The sequence below is a fragment of the Lissotriton helveticus genome, chromosome 8 (assembly GCF_964261635.1).
Source record: "Lissotriton helveticus chromosome 8, aLisHel1.1, whole genome shotgun sequence".
Classification (NCBI taxonomy): domain Eukaryota; kingdom Metazoa; phylum Chordata; class Amphibia; order Caudata; family Salamandridae; genus Lissotriton; species Lissotriton helveticus.
Window position 1 is genome coordinate 314,183,225 of NC_136069.1, and position 18,213 is coordinate 314,201,437.

The following is an 18,213-nucleotide window of genomic DNA, read 5'->3' on the forward strand; positions in this document are numbered from 1 at the left end:
CTCCAGAGAACTATGCATTTCCAGATGAAGGATGCCATGAAGTACTTGCACACAATCTTACTGCAAAGCCAGTACATTTCACGAGGATCAGGCCAAACCATGCAAAAACAGACAAAGAAGAGTTTTTCCATTCGATACCCTCTTTCTTTGGGTGTAGCCCACCAGTTCATACAAATAGAGCACATCCTCAGAGTAGGTTGTGTATACAAGTATGCACTATTGAGCAACGTTCTTGGGGGGACTGACTACACCAATACTGTGTGAATGGTGAAGAACTGCACAAACAAACTACAGAAACTCCAGTACCTCAGTAACAGCCTATATGTAAAAGTAGCGATTAAATGAAGCTGCCTTAATGCTACACACCTTCATGTGAGGAGATGCACCTGTAGCTTCTAGCCGTCAATATTTGTTTCCCAACATATAACTATTAATAGGAATCCCAGCTACAAAATGTTAAAAGTATAATACACACCAAAAGCATCAATTTAAACAAAAATATGTAAAAGAAAAGTACAATTTTTAGTTCCTATAATGAAAGTAATTATTTTATGAGTATTTTTGCAGTGGTAAAATATCCGATAAAATTATACGTTCAATTTACTTTTTTAATTAGTTGTTTTATCTGTAATAACCTCCGATAAAGGTTAGTAAACAGATCACTCCCCCTGTGAACCGTGCGCTGTGACCTTAAGCAATGTGTTATGAAGGTTCAAAAATTATTTAACAATGTTTGAGATGTCATTAAGGGTTTAATAATGAACAGATGCATAAAAAATACACAAACACTGAGCTGGCCTGCAAGAGTTTTCACTGTACGAACACTCGATACAAATGTATACCTTTGAAACTCGGAGTACTGAAGTTTCTCTCTTCCCCCTCTTCCAAAGAAATGCACCAGCAATGTGGTGTTAATATCCTGGCTGTCCGGGTCAATCTCCTGAAACCAAAAAGAAAAAGACACCCATCAGTAAATACCAGGTGCTGTACATGGAAAAGCGAATGGTCTGGTCTGACAGGACGAAGAAGCTGTGTTAATGTCCTGCTCCACAGAAAGACAACCTGCCCCGTGATGAATACCAAGATTTCAGAACTCAGTCAGTACAAACTAAGACAAAAGACGAAACATTAAGACGCATCAGGGATAGACAACGAAAATATCGCACCTTTCGAAAAGTTTTCTATTAAGATCCACAAATAATCCATGAGAAAGGTCCGTGGTTAAAAAGATCTTTAACCCAGATGGACACCAACCACGGGAGCAGCTTGGCCTTCAGCTCTCCCCCTCGAACTGAATCCCTCAAGACACTTGCATCTGGTCATTCCAGGATGACCTAGGATAACTGGATACACCTCCCTCAACATTCTACGTCCATTACAGCACATATCCTTCCCTAGAACAGAAACCCTGCAAAAGTAGCACAAAAGCAAACAGTGTGTACAATAGCCATCTTAAACAAACAAAGCATACAGACATTTTCCCCCAAACATAGGAGAGTAATGTTGATAAAAAAACGTACAGTAAATCTGCATGGAAAAAAGGAAAAAGGAAATATAATTTATATTATATGCAACTTAAACATTGCTTGTTGCCAATACCACAGTCATTCTACCACCTAGGTTTAGTACAATCCCTTACCAGTGCAACGTGGTGTAGAGTCAGCATCTGCATCATCGTCCTGCCTGCTGAGGCCAGAATTGTCCCCAATAGTTTTTGACTTCTCCCAGGTTTTACAACTATGAGTTTTCACCAAACGGGGTGTGCTCCAAACACAGGCCCGGACTGGCCGCTGCGGGCACCGGGCAATCCCCCGGTGCGCCGCAAGGGTGGGGGCCGGTTTTGGGCCCTGGGGGCCGTTTTTGTTACAGGGCTGTTTTTGCAGCATAGCTGCAAAATCGGCCCTGTAACAAACTCGGCCGAAAACCGGCCCCGGCAAAGAGCTCGGTTGCACCCCCAGGGGGCTGGCCGAGTACTTTGCCAGGGCCGGTTTTGGTTCTCAGTCCGGCCCTGTCCAAACATCACCATTGTTCAACTTGACCACATTTCACATAACCTTCACAATTGTGTGAAAGGACCCATGTAGTTCGAGTCCCCTTTCTTCACAAAACCCTGCCTCTTAACCAGGACCTCCTCTCCAACCTCCCACCGTTGTCTCTGGTACAATTCCCTAAATCACATGAACGTTTGTTCTTACCTGGTACTTCCTTCTGTGCCACCTGCCATTATCTTTTAGCTCTTTGTCTAGAGGGGGTCGCTTTTTCGATTTCTACTGGAAGTGCTGCCCGACTGATGACCGATTCCTGGATGTAAGACTCTTATGATTTTATTTGTTTGCTTTGCAGGATTGAAGGATAAGATGCGGGTGTTAGTTAGGGATGTTAGGAGAGAATGAATTTGGAACTATCTGTTCTTTGCTAAACTTTAACTGATTTCTAAAATAAGCGCTTTTTCCTGAGCTCTAAATAAAATGATCATTTTGAAATAAAGATTAAGATTTTACTGAATAAAGAATTTATTAATGCATAAATGACAGACATAATAAAGTTTTGCTTTCAATAAAATTGGGAAAATGGAATTTTCATAGCTGGTCTTGTGATTTTCCTACGCCTAATTTTCTTTCTAGCAGATCCATTACCACTATGGTGGTGCGTCTGAATAATTAAATGTTTGAATAAAAACCATGGTAAAGTGTAATAATCTATAGGTGTAAATAATAACTGATTTAAATAGGTTTTAGACACTCCACCAAATGTTACAGCATTTCTCCACTGTGATACACCAAAAGCCTTGAAGCCAAGTGTAAGTATACAAGAGTAAACGTGCAGTGTTATGGGCCCCACTGACGAATGATTGTGTGTTTAAAGGTTTCAGGGTAATGGTGAGTAATGATTAGAAATGATTTCTGGAGCCGCGCTATAGCACTCACACGAGCCCTCATCCAGACAAACGGTGACTTTAATGTATCAGAACATGGTGCATTCCTGTAAGCCCACCATACCGCATTCAATACCTAGAACAACAGTTTGTTTGATTCAACAGCTCTTTGCCAACAAGATTTGACCACACCATTCATGCATTATGTAAAATCATTGACCAGAGGAGAACACAGGGCAGTCTTGAAGTGTGTAATGAACAAACTATTCAAAAATTCACGCATTTCATGGGAGGGCAACTGAACACCATTGTCAGTTATTATCTCTTGTGGAATTCCCTCGCGAAGAAATTCCTCTTTTCAAGAAGTTAATTACCACCTTGGTGTCAATAGAACTCATGCACTTCGCCAACACCCACTTAAAGATGTAATCCACCATAAGAATCTCATAATGCTCATTTTGTGGTAGAAGATGGAAAGGGCCATCAAAGTCTAAACCAAGTTTTCTCCCTCCATAGATCCATAGGTACCTCCACTGGAGAAAGTGAAGCCTTAGAAACAACTCTACTCTTATCAGTTCTCACACAAGGATCACAATCCGTCAAAACCCCTTCTACCTGGCTATCCAAACCAGGCCATCAATACCTCTCCTTAATCATGGACTTGGTGAGATTCCTTCCCAAATGACCCTTGTGTGCCAGGTTAACTATCGTCTCTCTAATACCTGCGGGCTAAACTATCCTGTTGCTCCTGTACAGTCCCCTCACCCACCCCCATCCAACTGAACTTATGTTTTATATTCCAATATCTTCTCAACTCCTCTGGAAGAACTTTAAAGTCTGGCCTGCCTTTGACAATATCTTCCTTAAGTTCGCCCGCAACATTGTCAGCCTCTCTTGCCGGCTTCCATTCACTCTCTTGCAGGGTACTTTCACTGATCCAACTAACCGGAGGGGTTTGTTCAACCTCCACACCAGACAATTCACATTTTAGATCCGCCTTAGCTGGAAGGCGGGACAAATAGTCAGCAACCACATTTTTGATCCCAAAATATACTCCACTTGAAAGTTAAACTCGCTCAAACCCTCAATCCACCTTTTAATGTGAGGAGTCAATTTGTCGTCTTTCCTTGTGACATGATCCAGAGGTCTGTAATCAGACCGGATGACAAATGGCATTCCCCACAAAAAAAACGTAAAATGTTTGATCACCCATGCACATGCCAAGGCCTCCCTCTCTATCACAGAGTACCTTTTGCCTGCATCCCTAAGTACCCGTGACGCAAATACCACTACTCTCTCTTCCCCTATGTCTCTCTGAGAGAGTACTGCACCCAAACGTTTGAGACTCACATGTGTGGTCAATAAGGTTCTCTTCATGGCAAAGTGACCCAACGTAGGAAATACACTGATATGGCTTTAAAGCCCTCTCACAGTCATCAGTCCAATCAAACTTTACATTCTTCCTCAACAATATCCTGATGGTCTGGGTCAAAATGGAAAATTTGTGTATACATTTCTAATACAATTCAACCAGACCAAGGAACGACCTCACTTGATGTTTATCAATGGGTGCTGATATCTTAACAATGGAATTAACCAATTCCGACTTTGGCTTAATTCCTTCTGCTGAAATAGTGTGACCCAAATAGGAAACAGCAGTTACTCTGAACCTGCATTTGTCTTTCTTTAGAGTCAAACCAGCCTCAGCCTAGCTGCGCAACACTTCCATTAAAACTCCATCATGCTCATCATGATTCCTCCCATAAATCAAGATTTATTGAAAGAAAAGAGTATTGCCAACACCATCAAGTACCTTCTTCATAACCCTCTAGAAACATGCCGCCGTAGATGCCAACCCAAAAGGCATCCTGGACCTTGAGGTGTCACAAAAGAAGTTAAAAGCCTTGACTCATTGTGAAACTTCACCAGATGATAGGCTGACGATAGATCTACCACAATAAAGACTTTCACATCACCAAGCACGGTCAGAGCCTCTGAAATATTCGGAAGCTGTTGACAATCCACCCATATATGTTTGTTGAGATCAAGAAGAATAATACACATCTGAATCAGTTGTCCCTCATCTTAAGGTGCAATAACAATCAGAGCATGCCCCTCAGAAGACTCAATCTCTTCAATTATCCCCTCTCTCAACAAACTGTCAATCTCCACTTTCAATGGGTCAAGCATGAGATTAGGAACTTTCCTCACTCTATACACACATAGAACCGCATTCTTCTTCAGAATGATCTTGTGTTTCAAAGCTATTCAGAAGATCCAACTTTTCACTGAAGACGCCAGGACACATTGATGTTATCATTGCCCTGCTCAGCTGACAATGACATGATCGGGTGAACAGCATTGGGATTGAGCATTATCCCCATGTCATGCTGGTGTCGCCACCCCAGCAAATTAGCCCCACTTTTCGCAACATACACTTTCCCCACAGTTTCTTTTTCCTCAAAGGTGATTCTCATCGCTGCATAGCCCAAAACATCAATTTTGGACCCTCCATAACTCACAGGATTCTTGTCCGTTGGGAAAAGGGCTACTTATCCTCCACAAAATTCATTTTCCCAATTTTTATCACCCATCATTGTGTATGGTGACCCCGAATCCACCAACACCACCTTCTCCTTATCCTCCACTCTAATATGACACACTGGCATCTGTAAAGGATTCACATCCACCTCAGTAGGATCTGATTTTATTGCTGGCACCATCTTGCTTACATCTTCCATGACAGAATTTACACTGTGGGACGGACTCATTTCCCCTTTGCACACCCGAGCATAATGGCCCTTCCTGCCACACTTTCTGGACATACTAAATTCCTTGCATAACATTACGTACTGTTCACAGAAAGGGCAGAATTCCCACAGCAATAGCACTTCTTTCTGACTAATCTACCATCCTTGCAACTATCACTCTGTTTCACCCAACTCTTAGTTTTCTCTTCTTTCAGCTTGGTTTTCACCCCAACCAGATACGAATCAAAAAGTTTCTTCCACCTCTTCCACAGTATCACCTGCTCCCCTTTATCCGATAGAAAAACAGGAGGATAAGTGATGGGGAAATACTGGCACCCTCCCAGGAGCAAATTAATGAAACTCACCAGACACAGCAGGTTTGCTCAGAAACAGAGTGAAATGTATTTATTGGTACCAAAAGCATGCATCATTGCTAATTAGCAAGGAAGAAGTCGGATCTGCCACCTTAGGGGCTCTCAGACTGCCTCTTCCCAGAGTGACAAGTTACTAGGTGATATATACAGTTAGAAATGCCATGTCAGAAGAACTACAAAAAGGCACCAAGCCAAATATGGCTAACATGGATGTGCAATGTCTGCACCATGCAAATTATAAACAGCCATGTATGGGCAGAGCAGACAGGCTGGCTCGGCACTGTGTAAGCAACTTGCCCAACCAGAATAAGAAATATCATTTAGTAAGGACAGGCAAAGTGACCTCTAAGGGGGTACAGAATAGCTTGTTGAAGCATGTCCAGTCAAGGTAAGATAGGAAGCCCTTTGGAGCTCCAGGTCTCATGTTAATGTGATATAACTAAGCATGATATATTTTAAAGTGCATACACATGAATTTATATGGATATTCATATATATTTTGCAACAATTCTCCCTTTTGGATAGACCTATCCAACATTAGTGTAAAACCAAAATATATATATGTATATATTAGTTACATATCTTTGGATGGCATTACACAGTGTTTGCGTAAAATGCATATATTGTCACATTGATACATCTTGATGAGATAAATATTATATCAAAATATGTTTGCTCTATGCAATGCATAAGGCTACAGTGTCACTTAGTCACTCAGTTCCCGGGCACTTTCTGCAAGTGTCAGTCATTTAAAGTCACGCAGTGAGTGGTCATCTCCTTCTCCTCCTGGTTCGCAGTCGTCTTGTTCAGGGGCGGTTTCACGGACCTGCCCTGTGTTGTCCTCTTCAGTCTATTTTTCTGCAGGTGCAGACCATCACCTTTCTGCATCGTTTACTTCACTCAACAGTATCAGTAGATGTTGCGTCCCTCTGACACTTTATTAATCTGTTAATATTAATTTCCTCAGCAGTCTTGGACACCCCCCTCCCCCACCCGTAGGCTTTGATGACCCCCCCAGGGTTCCCTGGACCACGGAGTAAGAACCACTACTGTAGAAGAAGCAGAACATTTAAGCATCAGGAAAATAGGAAACATAATTGGGGTGAAGAGGAGAAGTGTTAGGCTGCAGAGGTAGCAAAAAGGACAGGGTTCTTAGAATAAGGGGAATGTTGGGCGCACTGCTAATATTTAACGTAATAATTATTGTAAAATAATGGATAGGTGGTGGTGCAAGTAGGTGAGGGGATAAGCCCTATAACCCCTCAAAAGGCGTGTGTTCGAGGAACAATACGCTAAGAGACAACAGCAAAATACCCACTGCACACAACAAGAAAGTAAAGCTATCAAAGAAGTTTTTCAGTTAGGATACCCCGCGGGCTGGTGCTAGAGGAGCCAGTGGAGTGAGTGAACTCCCGTAGGTTGAATACCCCTGTAATGGTGGTTCGTAACACTGGCGAATTCCTGTGCGGCCGAGCGGGATTCCGTGTTCCAGGTGTGGACCACCTAGCACCAGCCCGCGGGGTATCCTAACTGAAAAACTTCTTTGATAGCTTTACTGAGCTCACATCGCCCGCAAGGCATACCAAAGTTCTTTTTATTCATATCTACTTTGGAATAAGATTACCAAGAACTCGAACCTGAGCTTCTTTGATTGGAGAATAGAGAGTCCACATCAGGGACTTTCACATTCAACCTGGTCTTGAGCCTGGCCGGGTCAGAAGTGTCAACGGCTTAGCGACCTTTTCTGTCCATTACTTCAACTATACAGCCCTGAGGAGTCGCATTTCGATGTGACGAAACACGCGTCGGCTGGCTGCAAAGACATTAAATGAAGATTCTTTTCTAAAGACATTGTGGTTTTTCTGACAGCTGTGACTTAAATGTAGATGTGTCCACCGGGACACTGCAATTTGCTTTACTTTCTTGTTGTGTGCAGTGGGCATTTTGCTGTTAGGCTGCAGAGGTGGCAGCTGGAAGAAAAAAATCTATAAATGCAGCCAGAAGTTTCTTGCTTTGTCAGCCCCTATGAGATAAACTCAGGTGAGGTAATTATAAACTGTCAGTTTGGCCAAACACCATCCAAAGCACTAGAGAAAGATGTAGGGCACAGACAAACAATGAGCTACTGCTAAGCACTCTGGAGAAACTTGAAAATAGACTTTCTAAAGCAGCTGGATTATTTCTTGTGTTCCCTATAAGGTGATCTCAGTGAAACAGCAAACTACCTTCATCGTAAATTCAAGCAAACGTTGGTGTGCACTTGACACAAAGGTAATACTCCTTTACAGTAATTCCAGATGGTCTCCTCTTGAAGTCTGCACTGCTGTCATTCAGTGTGTTGGTGTTAGACCTGTCAGCTTTAGGGTGGTCTTCCCCCTAACTTTGTCCTCTCACCTCCAATTTTCGATCGATTTTTGCTTTTGTTGGCCTTAGGACCCTGCACACTTTACCACTGCGAGCTAGTGCTAAAGTGCTTGTGCTCACTCTACTAAACATGTTTTGATTGGCATATACCTAATTGTCATATTTACTTTACCTATAAGTCCCTTATAGAGTGGCAGACCATATATCCATGGCCTGTAAACTAAATGCTACCGGAGGGTCTGCACCACTAATTGTGCCACCAACTTAAAAATCCCTCCAAAACATGTCCCAGGCCTGCTGTTGTAGCCTGAATGCAGTGCCCACCTGCCCTATCAACTATGCATTTAAACTCCCTAGTCAAGTCTTAAACTCCCCTTTTAATACATAAGCCACCCCTAAAGTTAACCCTATGTAACCCATAGGGCAGGGTGATGTATAATTAAAAGGTCGGACATGTACTTTTAAGTTTTACATGTCCTGGTAGTGAAAACTCCCAAACTCGTTCTGAACTACTGTGAGGCCTACCCCTCACATAGGATAACATTGGGGATTCCTTATTACATTTAATAAACAATACTTCCTAATTGAGAGGAGACAGCCATTTCATGTTTGGTACCAGGAAATTCCATGCACTTCAAGGAACCTTTCCAGTAGCATCTCTCCCTTCCAGAACAAGAGCATAAGGGTATAAAAATAGGACATTCAGACCCACTCTTCAGTTCACTATTGGACCTGGAGAAGGCATCTCAGGGGACTGCCTGCTGCTGTGACCGGCTGGGAACTCGGCCAGACTGCTGCTGTACCTGGAAGGACTGCTCTCCTACCTGGAGCCTGCCTTAACCCATTAGAAGCCGCACCTGGACCCAGCATAAGTGAGTCCTGAACCCCCAAGAGGTGTCCCACCAGTCCTGAACCTTTGTTTGTGGTACTAGAGGCACCCAGATGGCCAATTTACAAAACTAAGCACTTAGACAAAATTTGGCCAAAAAATGTTCAGAGAAACAAAAGGAGTCCGGGACCAACCAGTACTCTGCTTCGTCCTGCTGGAGCTTTTTGACTTCCATTTTGGCTACTAAGTCCAAACGCTGGAATCTTCACTATTGCTTTGACCCAAGGCCATCAGACAATGAAGCTCCCTCCTCGGACTCCTCCTGCAGCCATGCCCCACTGAACTTTACCTTCTCAGTCATTTTTCTTCAATAATTTTTCCAAGTCCAAAAGTCAGCGCTGGCCGGGCCCAATCCTCTGCTTGTGTCAGAATTGCACTCCATTGCGGTCTGCCTTATCTTTGGACTTTGACCCGGTCTCGCACTACTAGATCTCCCCTGCTGGTGCCCTGGTCTTTTAGGCACTAGATTTCACCTAAAACTTAAAAATTCATATCTCCGGTACTACTGTTTGAACTTTTGTTATTTTTAGGCCAAATCATTTATTACAAAAAACTCTATTTTTGTTGTGTTGTGTTTTCATTTTATTGCTGTTTGTGCTTAATAAATACTTTACACGTTGCCTCTAAGTTAATCCTGGCTGCTTTTTGTTCTAAAGATCCCAGTTTTAAGCACAGGTTAATTTAGTGACTAATTGGGGTACACCCTGCAAAGTATTGTGGCTGTTGCTTGGCCAGGGTTTACACCCTAGTCAACCAACAATCTAATTTTTCACGGTTGTCAAATGCAAATGCGACACCTTGATAAACTACGCTTTTTTCTAATTAGGCGTCTGAACGTGAGATTTAAAGTTGCATGCCCAGCATTGAACACTTTCTTGTAGGGTAGCCCCAAGCTACCAATAACTATGTGTTATTTCGGAAAAGCTCTTCAATATGGATCCGAGATTCTGTTGCGCACTCAGAATTGATCCTCTTCTGCTAAAGGCACACATGAAGGGCCAAGTACTGACCAGAGATTCATGGAGAGGTTTAAGATCGGGAGATATACCAGGCATATGCTGAAATCAGTATCGCATTTATAGAATTACGGATGTAAGCAATGCTATACATTGCAGAAGCAGATCCTATTTTTTGTTTCATACATGGGTGCAAATGAATGCCTTAGTACTGATCAAAGAGGCCTTGACTCGTTAGGAGATATCAGATCTCGTGAACAACTAGGAATGTACAAAAATCAGTACAGTGTCTCTAGAGCTAGTGATGTGTGATATGATAACATGGCATCTGACAACTCTTCCCTGAAGATCCCATTCTTCTTTGATACCGACATGAAGACGACTGTAACCAAATTTCTGGGTGACCACATTAACTATAGATAATTGGGGCATTACCCCAACACACCCTTTCTTGATCCCAGTCCTGTATGACTGAGGATGTACCAAGTAGTGTGTACACACTTTCGTGAAACATACCATTTCCGGAGATTACAGACCATTGAGGCACATGCTCCAGCCTGGGGAAGTGTCATATGTGAAGAGAATGGTGAGCAGGCCTAGGCAGAAAGTCTTTGGTAGAGAGAGACTGGACAGGAAAGCATGATGTCAAACTCATGTAACTCAATGCTTCTTTGTATGGTATGGGAACACAAAAGAACCTCAGAAATTGAGGCCTCAACTCACTGAGAAGCTTGAGTTAGGATGAGACACAAATATCAACTTCTTATTCTCCTTAGCCACTTACTCCATTTCCTTCACATCCTTAACAAAAAGCTGTCTGCCCAAGAAAAGAAAATGCAATGGGGAAGATTTAGGACCAGGGCTGACTTTCGGGAAACAGAACAATCTCTTCACCCACTCAGTAGATCCTGTAACTAAGGATGTAGTGGGCAGATCATTAAGGATATATCAGAGATTAGCTACAATCATTTGTTCATCATGGTGAGCAGTGAGAGGATACCTTCTCTGCCCTGAATCCTTTCTCAGAGCTTCAGGAAACCCTCCAGTCAATCTCGTAGATGAGTAAACTGCTCATCTCTGTGCTACCAGCTAGAGGTTAATGGCATAGGTACACTTGAGAGAGTATGAATATCCTTTAGTGATCAAGTCTTCCAGTGACACTTGTCTATTTCTGATGTGAACCAAGAGACATATCTATCAATACTCTCATCAAATCCATGTATTGTGTACATTTTGAACATGAATTGTGGAAACCATAGAATAAAAATCTCAGGCTCCCTCCATTTCTTCAAAACAGACTCAGGATCAAGTACTGAAGTAGGTGATCGGGATCGAGGGCTCATGTAGCTGTCTGAACGTTGGCCCTGAGAGCTAGAAGATTAGTAAGCATCAATACTCAACAGTTCTCTGACATGGTTCAAGGCCTCCTTTACTAAGTTGTGATTGATGTACCTCTTCATCTTTTGGTGCTCCTCTTCTTGGTCCTCAGTCTCTGGTTCAGGAGATTCTCTTCTTTGGGAGAATGGCTGACCCTGTGCAATCTGCAAGGCTGTGGCCACTGCCTGTTCAATAATGTTTTTCAGCCAGGTATGCTGAAGTAAACTAGACCGTCCAAAGAGAACAATAGACTGCTATGAAAGTGGCATTCGAGGTGCATCCTGAGGAGGATTACCTATTTTGTCTTAGTACTTATGCAGAGGATGAAAAGTACAAGCATATTCAGCCTTATCGTGCCTTATCTCTCTCTCTAATATGATACACTATCTCTGCACACAGCATAATGAAGCATCAAAAAATACATGGCAGATTGCGACTGTAACCCACTGCTCCCTTTCAAGAGTCTTGAATAGTCATTCTGGGTCACGGATCCATGAGACCTTGCTTCAAGCTGTCCTCATGTACCTCTAGTTGAAGTCGCTGTTCTTCACTGCTAGTATTTTTCTATTTATTTTCAGTAAACGGGTACCTGCATAGTTTTTCACCCATCTACCTATTTCACGTCCGCCTTGTCGGAGCAACTTTGTGTTCTGTTCCACCTACCTTAACAGAGTATTTTGACACACATCCACACACAGGTACATTGTACCAATCCCAAAGAACAAAACCTTGTTTTAGAGTAAATCTAAGGTGTGTCGCAGAGGCAGAAATAGTAGGGGATTATGACCGGAATAGTGGACGGATACATGTCTTCCCCTTTACCTCAGAAGGTGGATTGCCTCTATCAACAAGTATTAACAATGGCAATTGATCTTCTTGCTTACCTTTACCTACTGACGAGACCAACTGGCATTAACCGTGCCTGTTTAACCACTTGGGAGCTAGTAAACAAACCTCCCCAGTGCTGCGCTGTCCATTATCCGGTGCTGAACTGGACGTCCAGCGGTCGCACGCAGCACTGGGGAGGTAGTGCCCGTGACGACCGTTGGCCGACGGCAGCACTTAAGGGGTTAAAGTCGTCTCCAATGTCTGTCAAGATTGATGTTGTGACTTCAACATTGTTGCTGCAGTTTTTCTAGTGCCCACTAGGTGGCATTGAAATGCAGCAAACTGATGTTATACATGGGTCTGGTTTCTTAGATGCAATGCTACGTTCAGACCATGACGAAGGGTGAATCTACCAATGGCAATGACAAAAACCTCCTGTAGGCGAATCAAACACAAAAAAGGGAAGAAAACAATATATAAGTGCCTCTGGGGTACACCAGGCACAAAGCATCCACCTGCTATTTTCAGGGGGAGGACGCTGTCCACCCTGCCAAAAAGTAGAGCCCCGCAGAAGTATGTTGAACTTGTCCAGGTGTAATTTTCAGACACATGGACAAGTTCAGCAGCGTCAGTACATTGTCTGCTTTCCATTCCCAGCATTAACGTGCAGACGGTGAGGGAGCTTTTCTTTTCACCTCCAGCTGGACTAAAAATAAAGACCGAAGTCAAGGGGTCATCAGGTCTCCTGTTGTTTGAATATGCTGACTGGAACCTGCCTGAAACCTCACACTTGGCACTGTAAGAGAGTACGATGTGTCTGTCTGTCCCAGTATTTACACAAACAACAATTTCAATAGCACGGTTTTATTTCTTTTACAGTGCTATGCATCCCAATGCAGTGAGTCAGAGCCCTTTACAAAGCATACACATTATGCATTGACAATAAATCATAAGTATGTAAATCGTGTGTAAATCAATGTACAAGATGAGACATGAGACAGGGTTACAAGGTGTAGGAGTCACATGTCCATATCTCACTGTGCTATATTACAATTTATGAACTGCAGGTAATAAAATGATCCCTGTGTTAAAAGCAGTAACCCACTTTACTATCTATGTAAAATAAATATGTCATCTGCATGTTACATGATGTGCTTGGCAGGAGCCACATTAACCTTCTATACTACTTTGCTTCAAATCTGGGACTTCACAAAACACAGATCTCTCCCACAAATGTGTTAACCTCCACAGTTATCTCACCATTACTACTATTCCCCGAGATTTACTGGGCACCTGTACAGCAGATGCCTGAACCCAATCAAATATTTAAAAATACAGACTTTGCAACCAATTAAGCAAAACAGATCTACTGCCATGCTTCTCCTTGTGGCCAATACCTTTGTGGCAGATTTTTTTTTTAAATGAATAAATTGAGACCCAGATTTTGTGTCAGGATTGCGACACTTTTTTGAACAACCCTAAGGAAAAATCTCATTTCTTAAATCTCATAATGCGCTTAAATGTACTCATGATATACCCGATAAACATGTGTGTGAGGTCTTAATATCTGATGTCACTTCTTGTTATGTCACTTCCTGTGATGTCAATTGCAATGTCCCGCGTTGTGACGTGCAGTGACGGCATGCGTCATGATTTCACTTGCATACTACCTAACTTGGTTATTCCCCCAACTTCTTTTTTTAGGTCTTGTGCCCTGAGGGTAACTAAGACTGACAGAAAAGCCATTCAATCTTGAGCAAGGATGGGCTCTGTGACGTATTGCATACAAGTCTGTCTCTGTCAGAAAGCTGGAGCAGCCTGTAGAGACTAGAGAGCCTGTAAAAAGGACTGAGGTGGGAAGGAACTGATGACAAGGCAATGGCACACGATCATTGCCACACTTATCTTCTACACAGAAAGACAGCATACCTCGGAGATGAATCCCGAACGATCAGGAGTCGATCAAACTAACCGAACCTCACAAAAACAATCATTAACATAAAACAGACAAAGAAATCTTACGGTGATTAAATATGTGTTCTAAGCATTCTGTAAAGGCTGCCTGACTCTTGTGTACTTCTTTGACATTATCAGGGCAGTATTAACAGCAGATTGTGGTGATAAAAGCTAGATTTGTATTTGCGGGGAGAGCACTCTGAAGCTGCACTAGCGAATCAAGGCACAAAAAGCGTTTTGGGGGGTTTACCATTATAGGGGTTTCTATTGTGAATGTAATTGTTTCCGTATTTTATGAATGCTTTAGTTGTATTTAGTTTTCAACGTAACCAAACACTCCGTACCTAACGTGGGGGTAGTGCGTCCAGCAAACATCAGCAGCCCTACCTCACAGAAGCTGCACTTTTCATTTCGGAGCCAGAAGTCCGATATCCCCCTATCGTCTACCTACCGCGGAGTATGGCTCATTCCCAGTGATTCACAAGGATAATGCAATTTTACTTGTGGGTGCAGGAAAGGGAGTCGCGGCTCCACTCCCTCGCGGAAACACGGCAGCCCAGGGCGCTTAGCTCCAAGCATCCCTTACGCATTAGCAGGGTCCAGGGCTGCAGTATAGCGATAGAATTTTCCAGCTGAGCTCACTTTAGCGGAATTATGTCTAATTTTGACACGCACCACATGCTAAGAACAACTTTACAGGATAGGTTACAAATCTTTTTCTGATTAGATTATCCCCCAGTGCCCTGGTAAGTTTAACAGTGCTCACAGCTGCACTTGTACCATTTTGGTTTGGTTTCAGGGAGGTTTTGAAGACGTCTGTTACGCAGCTTTTACTACAGGACAACCCTGTTGTGTCTCATATGAACATCAGATTGCTACACCTTCCTACGTGCGTGTGGTACCACGTGCAGGCCAGGGACGGGCAGAAGGAACAGCATGGGGCGCTCTCCTTACACATTGACCATGAAAACGGACAATACATAAAAACACACACAAACAGGGAATGTACCTGGCTGCAGTCCAACCCAAAATCTCAACATTTTGAGTCACGAGGGAGTCTTTTTTCAGTAGCGACACATCACAATAATACAAAGAAATTCCAATATATATATATATATATCCAATCAGCTTCTTTCTCCTTACGGCAAAAAGAAAGAAAAGAAAACAAAGAACACTTCGGATTTCAGAGGCTGCCTTTATTCGGGTTAAGAACACAACCGGTTTCGGCGTTAGCCTTCCTCAGCATAAATATAAGAGAAGCCAAAATAACTAAAGCGAAGAATTTCAATTTCAATTTCAATTTCAAAAAGTGCTTTATTCGAGTATTACTCATAAAAGCAGACATACAAACATATAATAACAAGCATTGAAAATGCAATAGGTCTCGCAATAGAAGAGTTTAACTTTTTTCGTTTTGCAAATGGATGAGTGGCGTTGCATGGATGAGTGGCGTGTGAGAGTGGCGTTGCGTGTGAGAGTGGCGTTGCGTGTGAGAGTGGCGTTGCGTGTGAGAGTGGCGTTGCGTGTGTGAGTGACGTTGCGTGGGTGAGTGGGGTTGGAATGCAATAGGTTTCGCATTAGAAAAGTTGTAGTTATTGGTCTTGTAAATGACAATTTATTTATTTTTTCGTTGTTAAAATTGCTAAATTGATGGCTTTGTCATTTACAATGCCAATAGTTATAACTTTTGCGAATGTGACACCTATAGCATTTGGAATGCAACATGTTTTGTATTTATGTGACTTATATGGCAGCTCTGGTCGTTAAAAATTGCTAAATTGATGGCTTTGTCATTTACAATGCCAATAGTTATAACTTTTGCGAATGTGACACCTATAGCATTTGGAATGCAACATGTTTTGTATTTATGTGACTTATATGGCAGCTCTGGTCGTTATGCTACATCTCTAGATAGTTTTATCTTTCGCAAATGTGACACCTATTGTAACACAATATGTGTTGTGAGTGAGGGTGAGGGGTTGAGGGTGAGTGAGGGTGAGGGGTTGAGGGTGAGTGAGGGTGAGGGGTTGAGGGTGAGTGAGGGTGAGTGAGGGTGAGGGTGGGTGAGGGTGGGTGAGGGTGAGTGAGGGTGAGTGAGGGTGAGGGGTTGAGGGTGAGTGAGGGTGAGGGGTTGAGGGTGAGTGAGGGTGAGGGTGAGTGTGGGTGAGGGTTTGAGGGTGAGTGAGGGTGAGTGAGGGTGAGTGAGGGTGAGTGAGGGTGAGTGAGGGTGAGTGAGGGTGAGTGAGGGTGAGTGTTATTAATTGTACATATGGGAACTATTTGGGGGAAAGTGCAGACGCCAACCTGCAGCAACCCAGCTCGGGTCACAAAGAAATATGCCAGGCTAAGAGAACATATTACAGTAAGCAAGCGGATACTTGCGCCCAATATGGAATGGCAGCTGTCAGTGAACGTGTAGTGTTGTTAGTGCCCATTATTAGTGTGTTATCACTGCGGTAGACACAGCTGTGCGGTTACAGTAGCACGCCACTCCTAGTTAGTGCTGTGATGGTACTGTTCACTGTTTATGTATTAATGGCAGCTGTTAGAGTGTTGGCAGTGTCCACTGTTGACCCCTGAGATAGAACGTAGAGCAGATAGGTAGGAGGCAGCAGGGCCAAGTGAGGTAGGTAAAAGTAGCTGCTGGCAGCATTACTTCCCTGGCTGTCCTGCTCTATGAATCGATCTACACTGGATCCCAGACTTGAAGCGCAAACTGGAGAGCTGCGGGGGGGCAGGCACCTCCTGGATTAGCAGTTGGAGCAGGACATTATATTTGGAAACGGGTGTGGAGCGACAGAAAGTGGGGGGGATGGGAGAGAAAACAGCCAGAGGAAAAAATTTGAAAAAGCCTATGGAAACGCAGTGAAATGAAAGGGGGAAGCCACCTAGGAAGAGCCTGGGTAAGCGGAGTAGGAAAGCCCGTATTTTGCTTTGCGGTTTATTTTCGTATTATGTTTCGCTCTGGATTGTATATCTGTTGACAGCTTAATGTCCTTTTGGGCGTGTAATCAGTGTAATCAGTTATTTCCTGCAGCGCAGCATTTTGTTCTTTATGTAAGGGAGTGAGTTTTTTTTTCACAAAATGGGTGTAGTGGCACAATTACGAACAATCTTACTCTTAAATAACAAGCCGTGAGGGGCGGTAGGTGTTTGGGGAAGATATACGGGAGAGTAACTTAACTGCAAGCAGCGCCGTGTGCCAGTGAGTCGCTGTAAAGCCTTGAATACATAAACACCAAGACTAACCTTCCAAACACTTTTAGTTTGCTAAAACTGAATTTATTTTCACATAAAAAAGGAATTTTTGTTCTAAATAGGAACATAAAGCAGGTAATAATTTGCTAAAGCTATATTTTGCATATTTACAATACCATCACACATTTACATGGACGCACGGGAACACACACTTAGGGTGCCTGTTGATTTTAGAAACTATAGCAACTTTTGTTTTGCAGGAATGTGGGATATGCACCTGGGGGAGGGGAAAGGAGCCGAGAAAAGCTAACACTGCTCACTGCATTTGTATTAATGCAGCGCATTATTTCCGGATCGTGGCGCTGAAGCAGATTAACGACGGAATTACTAGGATTTGCCCAAATGCATCCATGTGACACTGCCTTCTAGTCTCAGCAACGCACAAGCATTGTGGGACATGTAGTTTCAGGTTTTACATTAATCAGGACCTACAAGTCAGGCCGGTCTAGAATATAAATTACAGTTTGAAACAAAATATAGTTAAGGCGGGCTGAGGCGGTTATATACGACGCGGGTCATCTGTCTGTGACTGGATGAACTACGATGCTTAAATCCGCCCAGCTTTCTCTCGTTATTCAGTTACCCC

General features: G+C 43.0%; 1 protein-coding gene across 1 annotated transcript in view; it reads right to left on the bottom strand.

Moving 5' to 3' along the window:
* The window catches only part of MICU2 (mitochondrial calcium uptake 2), a 1,429,299-nt gene that overhangs the window by 181,783 nt on the left and 1,229,303 nt on the right, over positions 1 to 18,213 (bottom strand). The window contains exon 8 of the mRNA XM_078657090.1: positions 843 to 940. Coding sequence (XP_078513216.1) covers positions 843 to 940 — 98 coding nt within the window. The remainder of the gene's footprint in view (positions 1 to 842; positions 941 to 18,213) is intronic.